At 47.3% G+C, this 19,376-nt stretch overlaps 2 protein-coding genes across 5 annotated transcripts in view; one reads left to right on the forward strand and one right to left on the reverse strand.

Moving 5' to 3' along the window:
- The first annotated feature begins 388 nt into the window (after nucleotides 1-388).
- On the forward strand, nucleotides 389-18,522 carry LCTL (lactase like). The gene is made up of 14 exons (XM_060097131.1): nucleotides 389-655; nucleotides 6,224-6,363; nucleotides 6,774-6,937; nucleotides 7,538-7,625; nucleotides 7,935-8,044; nucleotides 8,690-8,818; nucleotides 8,922-9,017; nucleotides 10,408-10,462; nucleotides 10,558-10,719; nucleotides 13,924-14,198; nucleotides 15,113-15,239; nucleotides 15,413-15,612; nucleotides 16,487-16,550; nucleotides 18,173-18,522. Exons 2-14 carry the CDS (start codon nucleotides 6,246-6,248, stop codon nucleotides 18,286-18,288), a joined length of 1,704 nt encoding a protein of 567 aa, XP_059953114.1. The 5' UTR covers nucleotides 389-655; nucleotides 6,224-6,245; the 3' UTR covers nucleotides 18,289-18,522.
- Nucleotides 17,784-19,376, reverse strand: part of ZWILCH (zwilch kinetochore protein) — a 40,672-nt gene continuing 39,079 nt past the window's right edge. For 2 of the 4 annotated variants that reach the window (XM_060097129.1, XM_060097127.1), the window contains exon 19: nucleotides 18,375-18,464. Coding sequence is in view for 1 of the 4 variants with exons in the window: in XM_060097130.1 (XP_059953113.1) it covers nucleotides 18,394-18,464 (71 nt within the window). In the remaining 3 variants the exon portion in view is untranslated. Of the gene's footprint in view, nucleotides 18,465-19,376 lie in introns of all 4 variants that reach the window. The other 2 variants (XM_060097130.1, XM_060097128.1) reach the window with 2 other exon arrangements.

Consider the following 19,376-nt stretch of genomic DNA (forward strand, 5'->3'; position numbering starts at 1 on the left):
GGGGACATGGGTTTGTGCCCCGGTCCGGGAAGATCCCACATGCCGCGGAGCGGCTGGGCCCGTGAGCCATGACCGCTGAGCCTGTGCGTCCGGAGCCTGTGCTCCGCAACGGGAGAGGCCACAGCCGTGAGAGGCCCGCGTACCGAAAAAAAAAGAAAAAAAAAAAGAAAACCAGACAAGATTAGAGTCTAGTGAAGAGACAGACTCCAATCAGTCTCCTAAATAGGAGTGAAATGAGGTCTGCCACAGATGCTCTGGAAGACAGACTCAGAGAATGTTCTGAGGAGAGAAAAGCTGCGGAGGCTTCTCCTCCATTTTTACTAAGACTCCTCCCCTCTCCCCACCCCACATCCTCACCCTTGCCACCCTCCATGACCTGGAACTTGAAGGCTTGTCTGGGAGGTCTTCAGCAGCTGGCCCAGGGGCTCCCCACGAGCGAAAATGAGGGGAGAGAATGCAAGGCGGGACCTGCGAAATCACCAGCAGATGAGCCCAGACCAAAGAGCTCCGGTGGGGAAGCGCTGGCTGGTTGGGAAGCTTGGTTCCGGACACGTCACGATCATCACGGCTTGTTCCGGCCCTCCAAGACCACTATTCAGACCGCCATCACCTCCCCAACTTCCGCCTGCAGGGGTCCTGGGCAGCAAGGCCACTGGTGAGTGGGCTCTTTGGGTTTGGAATTGATGGTTTCACTGACAATGCCAGTGTCTGGACCAAGAAAAGAATTCTTCGTATGTGTGCCCTCCAACACTGTGTCTGTGTGTGTGTGTGTGTACACATGCATACTCTACACACAGGTTCATACTCTGTGGATAGGGTATCAATTCATTCCAGATTTACTGGAACAGCCTCAATTTCACATATTTGGTCACCACAAACCATTGAAATATCTTGAAAATTCCACTATGATTATGCAGAACTCCTTCAGTCTTGTTCCAAAAAAAGGATTTGAGAACCAGCTTGTAGAGTTGTATATACCTCAACAGGATTTAAAAATAACAGACAAGGAAATCGCAGAGACGGGAGAGTAAGATGACACAGAAATGCATAACATGTCCTGTACACATGCTGGAAGCAGGCCACAAACATCTCAGAATTTCCAAGCAGCCAGAAATCAGAGGGAAAGAAGATGACATGGATTCCTGCTTCTGAGACCCATGGGAATTTCCCCCAAAGTCCTCAGAAAGATACAGCATGACTCAGTTCGAAAGAAACAAATTCATGTTCCATATCTTAACAGTGGTTTGGTTACACGTGACTGCATTTGTCAAAACTCACAGAAGAGTGCATTTAAGATTTGTGAGTTTCACTGCAAGCAAATTTTACCTTGAAAACAAAAGAACCATAATATAGTTAATGATATGCCTACCGAAGGGTTTAGGGATGAAGTGAACTGACACTCGCAGCTTACTTTTGAAATGCATCCAAAAAGTAAGATGAATTGCTGGGTGGAGAGGGGAAAAGAGGAATGGACGTGTGATAAAGCAAGTATAGTCTCAGTGGTGGGCACAGAGTGTGGGCAGTATAAACTTTCCATTTTTCTGTGCGTTTGCACATTTTTATAATACAGGGGAGGGGCTCAGAGAAATGAAGTGGACCTTGGAAGTTACCATCAACACTCAGAAGGTAAAAGGCCCTGGGTTTTGTTCAGAGAGCCAGAACGAGCAGCAGCCCTCAAAATCTGCTGACACCCTAGGCACCTTGCCCTCAGGCAGTGACTGGGGTTCTGGGGAGCAGAGCTTTGGCCTCCGCGGACAGAGAGGCCTGGCTCCTGCAGAGCCCACAGCACAGAGGGGTTTTGGCATCTCCCAGACAAAGCTCTCCGATCACGGAAACCCCTTGTCAGAACATCAGGGAGCGTCTACCCTCTGAGGCTCTGTGCCTCGCCCAGAGAGCCCTTGTGCGTGGCAGAGCTGGATTTCAGCCTTCACAATATGATGGCATTGATGATGGAGGTAGTTTTTTGTTTTTGTTTTTTGGCCACACCACGTGGCTTGCAGGATCTCAGTCCCGGGACCAGGGATAGAACCTGGGCCATGGCAGTGAAAGCACCGAATCTTAACCACTAGACCACCAGGGAACTCCCACGGAGATAGTTTATTGGGGCTTTTCTCTCTGCCAGGCACTGCATGAAGCATTTACATCTATCATGTCATTTAATGCTTAAATGACCCTATGAAGCAGGTACTATTGTCATCCCCATTTTTTTTTCCAAGCATGTATTTATTTATTTATTCATTTATTTAGTTTTGGCCGTGTTGGGTCTTCATTGCTGTGCGTGGGCTTTCTCTAGTTGCAGCGAGCGGGGGGCTACTCTTCATTATGGTGTGTGGGCTTCTCACTGCGGTGGCTTCTCTTGTTGCAGAGCACGGGCTCTGGGCGCGCGGGCTTCAGTAGTTGTAGCACGCATGCTCAGTAGTCGTAGCTCACGGGCTCTAGAGCACAGGCTCAGTAGTTTTGGCGCACGGGCTTAGTTGCTCCGCGACAGGTGGGATCTTCCTGGACCAGGGATCAAACTCGTGTCCCCTGCGTTGGCAGGTGGATTCTTAACCACTGTACCACCAGGGAAGTCCCTGTCATCCCCTTTTATATATGAAAAATGGCTCAGAGAAATTCAGTAACTTGTATGGAACACTCAGCTGGCAGATGCTGGGTTGGGATTCAAAGATATACTTGACTCCAGAGACTCTGATCCTAACCACCGCCCTCTTCTGCTCCACAGGCCACTCTCCTCATCCCTCCCACCTTTCCCTCCACTCTTCTCCCAGTGGTTTGTCACAGAGGACTTGTCTGCTCCATCCTCAGAAGAAAACTCAGGAGAAAGTCTGACTCAGGCCCATAGTGCTCCTTATAAACCAAGCACCCCACTCCTGCCCCTGTACTCCTGCTTCCCAGGACAGCTCTGCACCCCAGGATGGGCTCCTTTCCCCAAGAGAAAGGAGACACACACACACACATAACACCAACCAAATAACACCAACCAACACCCTGATGGGCTCAACCAGCCCCACTCTCATCCCTGCAAATCCCCTGCCTCCAGTCCAGCCCGGCTCCCGCAGAGACAAGACAACCTGAAAACAGCCTGTCACCTCTTTAATGAACCCAGAGCTGAGGAAGACTCCAGACAGCTTGTAGCCAGCCTCCTTAGAGGAGGAAATGAAGGCCCAGAGAGGGGCAGTGGCTGGCCCAATGTCACACGGCACTAAACTTTGTCTCCTGGGACTTGTCCGCTTAGCTCCAGGCTGGGCAGGGCTGAGTGGGGCTGCAGAGCTGGTGGGAAGAAGTGAGGGTTGGATGGGGCCTAGAGCCCCCTTCCTCTCCAGAGAGAGAAAGATTAGCTCCTAGGACCAGGGAATAGAATGGCTGGGCCCTGCAGTGCCAGCAGGGATAGTAGCTCTCATTCTAGATAGGGAGCCTCAGTCCCAGAGAGAGGAAGTGCCTGTCACTGGAGCCCATGGCCAGTTCCTGGCGACGTGGATCCCCAGTGTCCTTCCCACGCCAGCCCCTTGATTCCCTCAGAAGGATCCAGAGGTACAGAGCGGGCTGAGCTAAGCCTCTCCCATACCCACACCCACTGTGCCCCTGTGCCTTGGACCCATCAGTGCTCCCCAGGATGGAAGACCAGACATTTTGCTTTTACCAAGTCCCTTCCTAAAAGTCATAGAGCTTAGACTCTGGCCTGGGCCCTACAGAGGCTGCTGGCAGAGGGCCCCCCACTCTGCAGCCCCTTGCGGGGAGGGAAGAGGGAGAAGATAAAGAGGCCCACCCATCCCCCAACACACCTGCTCTTCAGCCAGGCCTGGCCTCCAGGGACTTTAGAACACCCCACCCACCCAAGGGAAGGGTTCTACCCTGGTTGCTCCAAGCCTCCGGCAGGGCCCAAGCAGCCCTGGAGTGGGATGGGGTTGGGAGGAGTGAGGGTGGGTGGTGGTGGTCACCCAGCTGTGAGGCCCACGTCCTTCCAGCTTGGAGCCTGTGGAGGAGAACGGGTGGAGACTGGGTCTGCAGTCAGACCCCAAGCAGCCCCTGGCCAGGCCGGGCTGACGAGCCCCTCCCTCATCACAAACACTAGGCCCCTGGCTCTGAGAGAAGGGGGCATTTTTCAGAGATGACATCAGGTCTTAAAGTTTTATGTTTCCTGCCAACCTCAGCCTGGAGAGCAGAGTCCCCAGGGCCCACAGGCCTGGCGGGGCAGGTAGCAGCACCAGTGCAAATAGCGCACCACTGGCCTTGGACTCTCACGGCAGTCCACCCACAGAAGAGACGGCCGCGAGGGTGACGTCCAGTGGTCTGCTCACCTGAGGACACAGCCCTGCGGTCACTGTAGGACAGATGCAAGAGGAGAGAAGATACCAAGCTGCCGGGTCCCCAAACACACCTCAGAGCCTTTGCTCATACTGTTCCCTCTGTCAGTTCCCATGCCCTACGTGCTCCACGCCATCTAGCGAGTGCTTCCACATCCTTCATTATCTTGTCCAGTGTCCCCTCCCTCTGAAGCCAGCCCTACCTCCCTGCGCCTCTATCGTGTTCTGTCCATCCTTCCATTAGAGCCCTGATCCCTGGCACAGTGTTTATTTTTATTTATTGATTGATTTGATTTGACTTTTTGCACAGCGCTTAAAACCACCTTGCTTTCACACTCCCTCTGGCCTCCCTGTCCCGCAAGATCCCCAAACCCTAGAGGACTCAGACCAGGTCCCACCTCACTCTGGCAGAAATAAATTAATCCACCACAAACGGGTAGTAAGACCTGCCCCGTTAAGGAGTTACGGCGGGCTTAGCTGAAGGCAGGGAGGCTGGAGGTTGAGTGAGATGCAGGGAGCCGCAAGTTGGGGGATAGAGGGGAGGGATATGGAGAGGTGAGGGCACCGTAGTGAAGGAAACACAGCAGGGGCCTCCTTGGCAGCCTGGGTGGAGAGCAGGAGGCGCTGAGCTTCCAGAGAGGGTGTGATCTAGCTGCCACTTGTGATTTTTTTTTTAATATAACTTCTTTTTTTTTTTTGGCCATGCGGGGAGGCTTGTGGGTTATTAGCTCCCGGACCAGGGCTCTATCGACCCAGGCCCACAGCAGTGAAAGCGCCGAGTCCTAACCACTGGACCGCCAGGGAATTCCCCAGACAGTCGTGATTCAATGAGTGAGTGAGTAAAGGAATGAATGAGGGATCCAAAGAGAGTAGGGTGATGTGGGAAAACCAAATTTACCTTCTACAGTGAACTTTCTCTGGCAGCAGGAAGGGGTGGACACAGAGACAGATGCCCACACACACTACTCTCCGCCCGGCCACCACCTGGAGTTTCATAGGCTAAGATGGGCTGAAGGTGGCACACTGGGCCCAGATGGGACCAGGGGACTGGGTCACTGCTCCTCTACCCTGGGAGGGGGCTGACTGGCTGCCCCGGGCCCAGGGCCAAGCTGCCTGGCTGCTGACTCAGACCCCGCTGGCCAGCTCAGCATTCCTGCCCTCCCCACTGAATTGGGGCTATTGAAGCTCTTTGTAGGGGGGTTAGGCCACTGGTCACGCCCCCAACCAGAGCCTTCGCTGGGCTGAGGGCTCTGCTCTTGGGGGGGGGCGCACAGGCCCTGAGGGGGTCAGTCTGACAGTGCTCTGGCCACCAGCTGCTACTCTGGGGGTGTCTGGGACCGAGGACAATCCTGGGTAAGCTGGCTAGGCTGGCATCAGAGAGGGGGGCCCAGGGGAAGGGAATTGCCCTGACCCTTTGGACAGAAGACCCTGGGATGGTGACCCTGCTCATGACCCCCGGCTTGGGGAGGGGTCTGTCTCTTTGCATAGGCCACAGTGTGTAGGTGGGGTGCTGCAGGAGCTCTGTGGGTTGTCCTGCCAGCCCCATCAGACTGGAGCATCCCTAAGGCAGAGTGGATTCCCCATCAGACTGAGGCCATCACAGGGTATAGGCTAGGTCTCCCCCATAAGACAGGGACAGGGGTGGTTTGAAGCGTTGCCTATCAGACCCAGAGCTCCCCATGCCCGGTCTTTGTCCTCCTTAGTGTTTAACTTGGGAATCGTATCTGGAGCCCAGCCTCAGCCTGTGCTGGTGGGTCCCAGCAAAGCCAGGGACTAGCTGACCCCAGAAGAGCCAATGCTTCTCTAGATAAAGCGCCTCCACCTCGTCCCACCTCCTCCCCTCCTTTTTCCCCCAAGCCAGGATCTTCCCCCCAAGTCCTGGCTGTATGGGCCTACACCTGTCAGATGTGCTTTTTCAGGTATGGGGGAGAGCCGGATGCCATGAAGCCAGCGAGGGCTGTCACTCTTTGGTGGATGCTACTGCTGGTGTCCAGGCTGGGGGCCACCAGGAAGGAATCCCTAGAAGAGGCCTCCTTCTACTATGGAACCTTCCCACTTGGTATGTCCACTCCTCCGTTGGTCTGTCCATCTGTCCATTTGTCTGGCAGCTTGCCTACCTTGGCTGACTTGTCAAGGAGTTTGGTGTTTTAGCTTCCTTATAGGTAGGACAGGGAAAATAACTCCATGTAGTTGTTCCGAAGTAAAAGAAGTTCCTAACAGATTTTTTTTTAAGTTACTGTATAGATAGTAAATGCAAATCAGAGCTAAAATGGTGCAGATAAATGCTTTTAACGTATTATGTCTCCCCCCTCCCCCTGCCCTACCACACATGCTCCCACCCCTAGGGAGACAGGGCAGGCTGCTGGGAAGGGGGCTTGCCTTGTGGCCTGGGAGGCACAGCTCAGGCTCCCAGTACTGGGTGGGGAGTGAGAGGGGACTCAGAGCCCAGCTTGGGGTCTCCATTTGCAGGCTTCTCCTGGGGCGTGGGCAGTTCCGCCTTCCAGACTGAGGGCGCCTGGGACCAGGACGGGAAAGGGCCCAGCATCTGGGACACCTTCACACACAGTGGGAAAGGGAATGTGCTTGGGGAGGAGACTGCAGACGTGGCCTGTAACAGCTACTACAAGGTCCAGGTGAGTGATGGGTGTGCATGTGTGTGTATGATGGAGCATCACCTAGGGAGAGTTGGGAGGTGACAGATATATTGGGGGAACCCGAGTGACGATATCAACCAAGTGCTCTGCTAAACATCCCCGATCCCAGTGCAGCCGAGCGGGGAAGGGTCGGTGGTGGCTGGGGCTTGGGGAGGGAGTGCCAGGATGTGGGAAGGTGGATGAAGGAGGAAAGGAAAGCTGGGCCCCACCTGAGCCAGTGCCTTAGTCTAAGCGATGGGCAGCTGAAGGGCTGAGGCCATGACCCCAGGGCCTACAGGCCACACTAGCCTGAACCCCTGGTCCCTGCATGGGAATGGGCCCCCTGTGGAGAGAGCGGGACCAGCTCATCCTCTGTCCCTTTGTTCAGCACCCACTTTCCTCTCTGGATTGGGGATCCATCACCCTGATGGATTTCTCAAAGCATCCTCATATCCTGCATTTTACTTGACTCCTGGCATAGCCCCAGGAGGAAGCGGGGGCAGGTGGCGTCACGCCTGTGGCGTAGATGCGCAGTACGTACAGGAGGGACCTCAGTGGGGTCCAGCTGACCCTGCCCTGCACCCACTCCTGTCTGCACAGGAGGACGTCGCTCTGCTGAGGGAGCTGCACATCAGCCACTACCGGTTCTCCCTGTCCTGGCCCCGGCTCCTGCCCACGGGTGTGCGAGGTGAGCTAAGGCCACACTGCCCCAGCCCAGGAGTGGCCCCTTTTGGCCGTGTTGGCTTTGTGGGGACACCACAGAGTCCTGGGTGGGGAGAACAGCCCATGAGCACAGTTTCCCCAGCAGCAGCTCTCACGGGTTCTGCAGGTAGCTGGGCTCCCAGCAGTAGCTATTCCACCATCTGAAACCCGAGTGCTGGTGGGCTGAGGGCGCCTTCAGGCCTACAGAAAGCTCCAGGGCCCAGGAAGAGTGCACTTCAGAAGGTCAAGGCCAAGGTCCTTTCTCATCAAGTCCCCCCTTTTATTTCGCCTTCAGCTGACGGAGTGAACAAGAAGGGAATCCAATTCTACAGTGACTTCATTGACTCCCTTCTGAAGAGCAACATCACCCCCATCGTGACGCTGCACCACTGGGATCTCCCACAGGTGAGGCTGCGCAGGCTCAGAGGCCCAAGGGGAGCTCAGCTCAGCAGGAGGGAGCCTGATCTGGGCACTTGGGGTTGCCAAGGTGGGGGCAAAGGCTGGGGTCTGGGCTCTGGCTCGGGACCGGAAGATGGCAGGGAGTGAAGAAGAAATCTCCCAACTTACCCACGGCAGGGAGGTCCCACTGGTTTAACTGATGTTTGTAATAAGTGGTAAGTGCAGATTTTGATGTTTTCCAAAACGTTTGGCCTGCAAACGACAACTCAGACTATAAAGAAAGACGCATCTTTTGAGTAAGAGTTGATGGAATAATGAGCAAGTTTGTTTAGCCTTTTCTCCCCCAGGTTGTTAGAACTGTATGTGCTCAAATACGAGCGCCCCCTCCCAAGCGATTTCCATAAAGCCTCACATGCTTAAATCCCTCACAGTTAGACATCACTATTCAAGCAGTTTTTTCATTCGTTCAACAAGGCTCTGTGGTGTCACGGCCCAGCTGGCAGAGGAGCCGCTTATGTACCTCTGTGACACAGGGTGGGGGGAGGTCAGAGGACAAGACATTGGCTTCAGGGAGGTGATGGGGAGATGGAGTACTATCCATGCTTTAGAGGGTTGGGGCCCCTGCTTCTCTCTCCACGCCTCTGTTTGCAGCTGCTCCAGGTCAAGTATGGCGGGTGGCAGAATGTGAGCATGGCCAACTACTTCAGTGATTACGCCAGCCTATGCTTCGACGCCTTTGGGGACCGGGTGAAGCACTGGGTCACTTTCAGTGATCCTCGGGTAAGTAAGGCCCCCCTCCAGGTGGGAAAACCCACTTTCCAGGCAGGAGTGTACCCTGTCACTTCTCATGGGTCCTGTGGTTCCCCACTTGCCATCCCTGCAGACAATGGCAGAAAAAGGCTACGAGACGGGCCACCACGCACCTGGCCTGAAGCTCCATGGCACGGGCCTGTACAAGGCGGCGCATCACGTCATTAAGGTGAAGTGGGTCCTCCCGGGAGTGAAGGCTGGGTTCAGGGTGGAAGGGTGAGTCCCAGTGACAGCTGAGCCCACCCCAGGGCCGGAGTCTGAGCCCAGTCCTCTGCCACCTCACCTGAACATGGTCCCCTTCCCTTCCATGAGGATCTATGAGGTAGAGTCCTGCCATCCAGGATTCTGCTGGACACTGCAGCCCAGACACCGTGACTGCTCCCTATAGAGCTTGCAATCTAGCCAAGGGGCTGGAGCACATGCATGTGAAAACTTGTCACCTACAGTTTTAAACTCTTGTGAGGAATGGTGACAGGAGGAAGTTGGGGGATGACAGTGAGCTAGGGGCTAACATCTTCAGTGACTGAGCAGAAGTAACTGGAGGTTGGTGAAGGACAGCAGCAGGAAGGGGTTAGGAGTGCTTGTCTGATAGCATGGACTTCAAAGGACCTGGAGTTTTTGAAGGAGGAAGGAGAAATTGTTTGGAAGCAGCAACAAAGAGCAAGGCAGACACTCTCCTAAGGTATGTGGGGTGTGAGGGGAAAAATGGCGTCTGCTGGAAAGAGCTGCCGTGGCTGCGGTCTTTAGGGGCAGTCAGGCTCGAGGGCAGAAATTGAGGGGGACATTGAGAGGAGATAATGACGGGCGAATTACAACGCTATTGGAAAGGCTTTAGAAGTAGGGGAGGGGATTGGTCACATTCCAGGACATATATGAGGGTCCAGGTGATGACTGAGGAACAGGGGTGCGAGGCATGACGGCCCCAACAGACTCTCAATAGGTGGACAATCTGATCAAGCAGGCAGGCAAGGGATCACTGGGGACATACCAGACCCTCAAATTCATGTCAGCAAGAGAACTTTCTCATCTTTCCCTATTTGGCTTAGGATTTCTTAAACTGTGAATATTTAAAGGGCAGGGCTCTGAAGATATCAGTGGGTCCCTGGGAGAGAATATGGAGAGAAGGCAGGTTGGCACATTTTGGATTCTGTTTCTCAAGACTGTTCCAGATGCTTGGTATTATATTTTCCTAACTTCCTGAGCACCTATGCTGAAAGCACTGCCTAGTTACTACAGAGGACAACCAGGAATAAAACAAGACACGTTAGCAAAAATCTTAGAAACAATAAATAACACAGAGTGGTGACTTACGTGTTTATGCCAGATTTAGAGCAAGTTTCCTCCACAGCACAAACAAAATGGAGGTCAGAGGAAGGGAGACTATGGATTAGGCTAATGAAGGCAGATTATGGATTAGGCTAATGAAGGCTGGACTCATGGAAAGGATAGGACTTAAAATGATCTCTAGAGTTAGGAAGGAGAGAAAGGCCACCTTGGGTTGAAAGGGAGGAGAGAAATGAATGAGGCAGGCACCTCCGACGGACTCCTTTCTCTTCCAGGCCCATGCCCAAGCCTGGCACTCCTACAACAACATATGGCGCAGCAAGCAGCAAGGTGAGCCCCGCCACCATGTGCGCTGAGAACAGACAGGTGACCAGAGGAACAATGTCACTCTGCCTGCCACCCCCTTTTCTTTCTCTTCTTATAAGGTCTGGTGGGGATTTCATTAAACTGTGACTGGGGGGAACCTGTGGACATTAGTAACCCCAAGGACATAGAGGCTGCCGAGAGATACCTACAGTTCTGCCTGGGCTGGTTTGCCAACCCCATTTACGCCGGTGACTACCCACAAGTCATGAAGGACCATATTGGTGAGCCACGTCACGTTTTTAAGACTCCAGATACCACAGCAACAGTATTGAGCTCAAGTGAAATGATCAAAAGGCAGGGGGATAGAAGAACACACTGGGTCAGTTTGGGTGAGGCACTCGATGGATAACCCAGCTCCCAAAGAATTTAGAACTGGTTATTCAAACTGGGAGGGAGGGGGACATCCAAACAAATTCCTAGACCTGGAAACTGAGAATTTCAGGATCCAGGGGAGAAAACTTAGCAATTCTCTAGGCTGCTCTCTTTTGTGTTCTGTTCTCCTGTCTCCTCCCCATTCCACTCCATCCAACTGTAGTGAAGTAGGAGTGAGAAGTCAAAGACACAGTCGTGGGTGGAGTCAGTCCTATTGTTGGTTCTTTCTGCCACTTGAGAAATACTTTCCAAGCTCTAGTTTCCACAGTGTCAGAGAAGAGAATAAAGACAGAGCTCACAAGGCTATATTAATTTCGATGCTTTTAACTGCCACATAACAGAAAACTCCAAACAAAATGGCTTGAAAAGTAGGGGATTTATCATCTCACCTGAAATCCAGAAAAGGATAATCCACAGCTAATTAATCTAGCCCTCAGGGTTGTCTTTGAGAACCCAGACTCATTCCATCTTTCCACTCTGGCACTTTTAGCTAGCTCATCAGCCACTCCCCAAGGCCACAAGATGGCTGTAGCAGCTCCAGGAATCACCTTTACACATCAACACCCTGAGGCAGAAAAAAAGGGAATAGTACTATTGTATCTGTTTTTAAGAACAAGGAAAATCTTCCCAGGAAACAGCGTCTACTCCCAGCTGACTTCCCGCTGTGCCTCAAGGGACAGAATTGTCAAATGCCCCAAGGTGCCCTAGACCACCAGGGATAGAGCCTCAGAGCCTGGGGAGGGGTCAAGACTCCCAGAAAGGATGTGGCCCTTTGGAAGGGGATGAGAAAAGAGGGCATGGAAGAAGACAGGCATGGGGCTATTGGGTAGGCAACCAGCAGTGTCTGGCCATAGGAATCTAAACATGTAACTGTGATTTAGAGGTATCAGCCCACACCTCCCTAAAAAAGACAAGGATGACAGTGAAATAGGCTATATATCACACATCAAGGCTATTTTAGATGTTTGACTAAGAATGTTTCAACATTTCAAAAATTTCCCTTTCTAAAGCACCATTTATCAAGACTTGTCTGGAATAGGAGGCAGCAAGTTCTAATTCCAACCCTGCCACTAACCAGTGAGTGATTCTGGGCAAGGTGCTTCACCTCATCCTGTCTCAGTCTTATCACCTAAAAATGAAGGGATTAGACAAAATAATCTTTAAAAATCTTTTGACAATAACCAGTTCTGTGACATGTTCTGTACACATACACTCAAAGTCTTGAGAATGATTTCCTCAAGATGAGTAAGGAAAAAGCCCTCACGATGGGACAGTGCCCATATGGAACATTCCTGCAGACACACCCCATCATTCACATGCTGTTTGTTCTCTTAGGACCCTCAGAGGCCACTGCAGGTGCTACAAGATTGTACTAAAAAGCCAAATTGATTACCTATCATAGAACAATTCTTGGGCTTAAAGCCAATAATCCCAGACCCTGCCAACTCCAACTCTATGATAATTCAAGTGGGAACAGGGCTCAATTTTTCCCTTATACAATGTGGAAAGAAGGATCCTCTAAGTAGCTTTTTCTTTTTCTTTTTTTTTCTTTTGTTTCAGCATTATTAAGTATAACTGACAAATAAAACAGTTAATATTTTCTTTAGTAGTGAAAGCATTCTGCCTGAAATCTCATTCACAAATTACTTCCAGGCATCTCAGAAGCACCCCTTCATTCACAATAAATATATGAAGAAAGGTAATTCTAGACGAGTGGTGTTCAATAGAACTTTTGGTGATCATGGAAATGTTCTGTATGTCCTATATCTGTGCTGTTCAATATGATAGTCTGTAGCCATTTGTGTCTATTCAAATTCAAATTAAACAAAATTAAAAATTCAATCCTTCAGTGTGACTGAGTTGAAGCTGCAGTCACATTAGCCATATTCCAGTAGCCACATATGGTGAGTGTCTCCACATAGGAGACACTACAGTGACAATTCCTGTAGTTTTTCTCGTTACTACATGTAACTGAAATAACATGCTAACAACTTAAAGGAATTTAATAATGCAATCTTTTCACTCATTTAATCTAAGCCAGCAGTCTCTTTGGAAACATTTTTATGACTACATTTTAGATCAACTCATAAAAATGTTACTTTTCTTTATACATTGATTTAAAACTTTTTTTGCATAGATTATACAAGGACATGTTTCACGTTTTGAAGTACAAAAAAGTGAAAAATGTTAAGCTTCCTTCCCTCCCCCCCCCCCACTGCTCCTATCCTCCCCAGAAGGAAGTACACTTCCAGAGATGCATTGTGCACGTGTGAGCAAGAACACTGCTGCTCGGTATGTGTATATACTTGCATGTACTGTATGTACGCAACACTCTGCATCTTTGTTTCACTTGAGCATCCGTCTTGGCACTCATCCTTGTTGTGTATGAAGCACTGCCTCATTCATTCTCATGGCCGCATAGTGTGGTACTGATGGATATCCCATCATGTTTTTAACCAGTCTCTCCTGACAGACCTTCAGGTTGCTTCTAATCTTTTGCTACTCAATCTGTAATGAAGATCCTTGTACATACATCCTTTTACATGAGTAAAGTGTAGGATAAGCAGATTTAGAATTGGTCGGTGAAAGGACACATACTTTTACAATTCTGAAAGATAGGACAACATTGCCCAACACAGAGGTGATGTTAGCTTACACTACAACAAGGCCTGAACGTGACCGTGTCTCTCCCGACGCTACCACTGGCCTCCAGTTCCCTTCCCAGAGGCAAGCAAAATTACCAATTTTTGATGTAAGGAATAACCTAGTTCTTTTTTCCAGATAGCTACATAATTGTCCACACACAAGTTACTGAGTAATCTGTGAAAATATTACTTTTAAGCAATATAAACTTAAAAATTTTTGGCTAGCATTCAAATGTCAAAATTCCAGTTTGAAAGGCTAAGGTCATAATTTCCACACAGATGAATTCCAAAGCCCAGGATCTGGATAACAGCTTTCATGTCAACATGCCAGTATCATCATGGTACATGACAAGAGAATGATTGTGAGAAAATAAAACTTGGTTAAATTCTATTTTGTTCTCTCATTAGGAAGAAAGAGTGCAGAGCAAGGCCTGGCTATGTCGAGGTTACCAGTGTTCTCACTCCAGGAAAAGAGCTACATTAAAGGCACATCTGATTTCTTGGGATTAGGTCATTTTACGACTCGGTACATCACAGAAAGGAACTACCCCTCTCGCCAGGGGCCCAGCTACCAGAACGATCGTGACCTAGTTGAACTGGTTGACCCAAACTGGCCTGATATGGGGTCTAAATGGCTACATTCTGTGCCATGGGGATTTAGAAGGCTTCTCAACTTTGCTCAGGTGATTATTACATTAAGCTAAAGGACATTTTTTACCTGAATTCATGTTCTTATAGTATAAGCTCAGGTGCCTACATTTTAAAGTTAATTTAAAAACTAGTTACTTATACTTCAGAAGCTACTCGATATAGGCCTTAAAGAAAGACAACAACAAAAAAGACTAAAGTGGACTTCTCTAGGGGTCCAGTGGTTAAGACTCGGTGCTTCCGGGCCTCCCTGGTGGCGCAGTGGTTAAGAGTCCGCCTGCCGATGCAGGGGATACGGGTTCGTGCCCCGGTCTGGGAGGATCCCATATGCCGCGGAGCGGCTGGGCCCGTGAGCCATGGCCGCTGGGCCTGCGCATCCGGAGCCTGTGCTCCGCAGCGGGAGAGGCCACAACAGTGAGAGGCCCACATACCGCAAAAAAAAAAAAAAAAAAAAAAAAAGACTCGGTGCTTCCATTGCAAGGGGCACGGGTTCGATCCCTGGTTAGGGAAGTAAGATCCTGCATGCCGCACGGCATGGCCAAAAAAAAAAATCAATGCCTACTATGAATAATCATATATATAGATCATATACATGGTTGTTATACATTATATAAATTATATTCATGTAATATAATATGCACATATTTCATGATTATATATATGTATATATATTATATACATATTTATATATAAAACTTTAAAATTCTTATTTCATATTTAGTTATTTTGCTGCTCTTCTCACCTGTACTGGAATATGTGGGAAAGAACAAGACCTGAAGCATATTTTCTCTAAAATGATGCTTTGTCAAGAAATATATTCTTCTATATGAACTTGCCTCCTGCCTACATTCATCTCCAAATAAACATGTTAACTGGCATCTACTAAACGCTAAACACACCCAATTAGAATATGGCAGCCTTCAATTTGTGTTCCCATGATTCCTTTCAGACTCAATATGGCAATCCACCCATATATGTGACAGAAAATGGAGCATCTCAAAAATTACACTGTACCCAATTATGTGATGAGTGGAGAATTCAATACCTTAAAGGATACACAAATGAAATGCTAAAAGGTGAGATACAAACCGTCTTCACATATCTTTCTATTTAACTTGGGCAAAATTTGATAATACACGATTGACTAAAACGTGTTTCTAAATCTCATAGATGAAAACATTTAAGATTATCTTCGCAATACTATTTTTCCAAGAAAATGAAATATATTAAAAATGGAATGTCTTTGCAGCTATCAAAGATGGTGCTAATATAAAAGGGTATACTTCCTGGTCTCTGTTGGATAAGTTTGAATGGGAGAGAGGATACTCAGATAGATATGGATTCTACTATGTCGATTTCAACAAGAAAAATAGGCCGCGCTATCCAAAGGCTTCAGTTGAATATTACAAGAAGATTATCACTGCCAATGGGTTTCCCAATCCTCGAGAGGTAGGAATAATTATCAGTGTTACTCATTCTGGATTTTAGAAGAGCTAGGCAGCTGGGGTGCAGAGTTTGGCAAGTGGGCCCATTGTTTCTTCCCCTTTCACCACCTCTCTGCTTATTTGCTTAGAATGGGGTAAGGACACTGTAAAATGCAATCCTAGCACACAGAGCATTAAGGGCACACTAGGGTTATGCAGGAGTCCTGTTTACTTTAGGTTATGACAGTCAACAGAAACTGATTTAAATGTTATCCTAAATGTTGTATCTTAATGCAAACAAATACTACCTATTCTTCAATATACATGAAAAGTTAAGTAAATTGAATATATAATGATCGTATAATCTTCACTTCTTTTCCCACCAAATTGTACAGTGATACAAATGCACTGGTTCCAAAATGAGATTAAAAGTAATAATAAAAAAATCCTTTAAAACCTCCCATTTTCAATAACCTACAAATTTTTCTATCAGCTCTCTATTCTGTATGCTGCTGCACCTAATGGCAGGAAATATAAGTTGTAATTTAGAGTGTCTTAATTAAAAAAAAACTCATTTGTTTATCAACATTCTTTAGAGTGAGCCTAGTGGGACTATAAATAGAAGCAGTGACTGATAACTATCAGATATTCACTAGTTTTGCATTACTAGAAAAGACAGTAATTGCATTATTAGAAAAAGATAGCTGGATTATAAGCTCAAGAATAAAAACTGTTCTTTGGCTCCCTCACAATGATGCACATAGGCATTCAATAACTATTAACTGATTTAAACTATGAGCAGATTAAAAAAATATATTTCTTACCCCATATTATTCCAAACATGATTTCAAACAGCAAAAAACTAGTTTAAGACAACTTATCAAGTGGGTTTTTATTAGGTGGAAAGTTGGTACCTCAAAGCCTTGGAAACTTGCTCTATCAACAACCAGATGCTTGCTGCAGGTGAGTTTAATTCTTTGATATAATTGAACCATGTAATTACGTATGTAATGGTATTACCAAAATCTCAAAATGTGGACCCACCTTAAGTCAATCTTCCAAAACCACATGATTAGAAATGGACTTTACTTTGAAGCAATGTCAAATTTCTATCAGCACTTAAAATATGTTTTAAAAATCTACCATGAAAAAGAAATATCTACTCTAGTTTGATTCTGAATCATACTGTAAATTTATAAATCTACTATGTGTTATAGTGGGCTTTGTTGGAAGGAGGGAGAAATTCAACCATTATACCAAATGGAATGAAGAAAAATCAAACACTCTAGATATTATATTCACTCATTCAGCAAGTAATTATGAAGCAGTCACTATTGACTCAAGGATGTTTTAAGCCCTGGGGACATAGCAATAAACAACAAGGTCCCTGCTCTCACAGAAGGCATTTCTAATGCAATAGGATCTAAAAGGATCAGAGATGTAGAATAACCAGGATGTAACCATGCATCAAGAAATGCCAACGCATATCATTTGTTTCTTTGAATTTTGTGTTTCTCTCTATATAAGGGCAACCAGAGAAATACACTTCCTGTTTTAATGAATTTATCTTCCATGTGGTATCAGAGGTGGAAAATGCTAGAGCAAATCCTCTCAATTCAACTATCTTTACAGGCTAATATACCACTGTCCCCTCCCCCCCTCATCTAAATAATCAGGCGAATATTAAAGATTTATATTCCATTAAACTAAAATAAACTTAATGTAGAGACATGATATAGAATTTACTGTTGAGCCCATGAGCTCCATGAGAATTGGGCCTGTGCCTTATTTATCTCGGTAACCAAGGGTGCCTGGCACAAAACTTAAAAGCAGGTATTTCGTAAATGTCCACTACAATGTTAATGCACATGAAATATGCTTATCATTTAACTCTTAAAGACTGCTTAGCTGTGTTAAGAATGACCATAAAAATTTTCAATGCAGAAATTCCTATACCTCTTAAGATATACCATAAACATTTTTGAAGGGATGCAAATGTTTTCCAAGGAATTTTCTTTCCTAAATCCCCCCAAAGAGAATTATAGAAACTGAGGAATATGGCTGCTAATATTCTGAGTAAGCACTAGCATTGACATACATTTAGACTTTATTACAGTACCTATGGAAGAACCAAATTTAAGCATTCTTTTTTTTTTTTTTTTTTTTTTTTTTTTGCGGTACGCGGGCCTCTCACTGTTGTGGCCTCTCCCGTTGCGGAGCACAGGCTCCGGACGCGCAGGCTCAGTGGCCATGGCTCACAGGCCCAGCCGCTCTGCGGCATGTGGGATCTTCCCGGACCGGGACACGAACCCGTGTCCCCTGCATCAGCAGGCGGACTCGCAACCACTGCGCCACCAGGGAAGCCCTTAATCCGTATTTTCTGAAATATCTTACAAAGCCCTCACATAATTTTTTTTATAACATTTAATTTACCAGGTTCTCTTTTATAGCAAATGAGAATAATTAGCAAGTGTGATGATGCCATTTTCCAAGTTTACCCAGACAACTGAAGCTTTCAGGATGAAGCTGCATTCGCCAAAATGACCACATTCTCATCTGCCATGTTGCTCTCTCCCCCTCCGCAGAGCCTTTTCTAAGTTACATGCAGATCATGACGGAGATCATGGTACCTACAGTCTGCACCCTCTGTATACTAATCGCTGCAGTTCTCCTGATGCTTCTGCTGCGGAGCCTGAGCTGAGACAGGGTCATCCATTTTGTAGCTGCATCTTTCACAGAGAACCTTTGGGATCTCCTTCAGGATCTTCCTCCTTTTTCTCCTTCGAAGGTTTATATACATCTGTTTTCAGGTTCTGTGATAATTACCTTCCGACCACCTCTCTCTCTCTCTCTCTCTCTCTCTCTTTTTGGCTTGAGCTGGGATTGAAGAATTAGAAAATAAAAATAAGCATAAATGAAATAAAAATCACCTGTAATCTCACCCCTCTCAAAGACAATGTTAATATTTTGCTGTATATTATGCATTGATTTTCATTTTGCAAAAAGGGATCACAGTGCACAAACTGTTTTGTAACTTATCTCATTTTAAAATCTGTCTGGAAATATTATTTTAATGTAGAAATGATTGCAACATTAGCACTGCCCTACACATGACGGACAAAGTCAATCCTTTAGATATAACAGTCCTTTCAGACTGTAAATCCTATCAGGCAACCATGAAAAAGCATTAGGTGGGTACCAAGTAAATGAGCATATATATTTTTCTAAAATAAATTTTCTGGGGCTTCCCCGGTGGCGCAGTGGTTGGGAGTCTGCCTACCGATGCAGGGGATGCGGGTTCGTGCCCCGGTCCGGGAGGACCCCACATGCCGCGGAGCGGCTGGGCCCGTGAGCCATGGCTGCTGAGCCTGCACGTCTGGAGCCTGTGCTCCGCAATGGGAGAGGCCACGGCAGTGGGAGGCCCGCGTACCGCAAAAAAAAATAAAATAAAATAAAAAATAAAATAAATTTTCTTATGCTAAATTAATATCTTTTACTCAATGAAATACCTCAAAGAAATATTATATATTGATTATTTAATTTATATATCTTCTCTGTAACTAAATATTCTGTTTTTTCTAAGTCCATTTTATTCTTAACTATGCTAAAATGCTAAAATTAATATCCATCTATTTGGGTACAAAACACGGCTTAAGAGAAAGAATGATATTAGGTATTTTATTCATTATCTGATTCTACTTAATGTTGTTTGTGAAACACAAAAACAGTAAGATCGTAGAAAAGGCTATTCCATTAATTCTTTTGGTTAATACTACCTCAAGTTAAACA

The sequence above is a fragment of the Mesoplodon densirostris genome, chromosome 4, assembly GCF_025265405.1.
Source record: "Mesoplodon densirostris isolate mMesDen1 chromosome 4, mMesDen1 primary haplotype, whole genome shotgun sequence".
In the NCBI taxonomy this organism is placed as follows: Eukaryota; Metazoa; Chordata; class Mammalia; order Artiodactyla; family Ziphiidae; genus Mesoplodon; species Mesoplodon densirostris.

What these genes read in the sequence shown, in the direction of transcription:
- LCTL (XM_060097131.1), top strand. Translation starts at nt 6,246, where the DNA reads ATGAAGCCAGCGAGGGCTGTCACTCTTTGGTGGATGCTACTGCTGGTG. An exon ending in TCACTTTCAGTGATCCTCGG is followed by an intron (nt 8,819 to 8,921) that starts GTAAGTAAGGCC and finishes CCATCCCTGCAG; the next exon opens with ACAATGGCAGAAAAAGGCTA. An exon ending in CACAAATGAAATGCTAAAAG is followed by an intron (nt 15,240 to 15,412) that starts GTGAGATACAAA and finishes ATGTCTTTGCAG; the next exon opens with CTATCAAAGATGGTGCTAAT.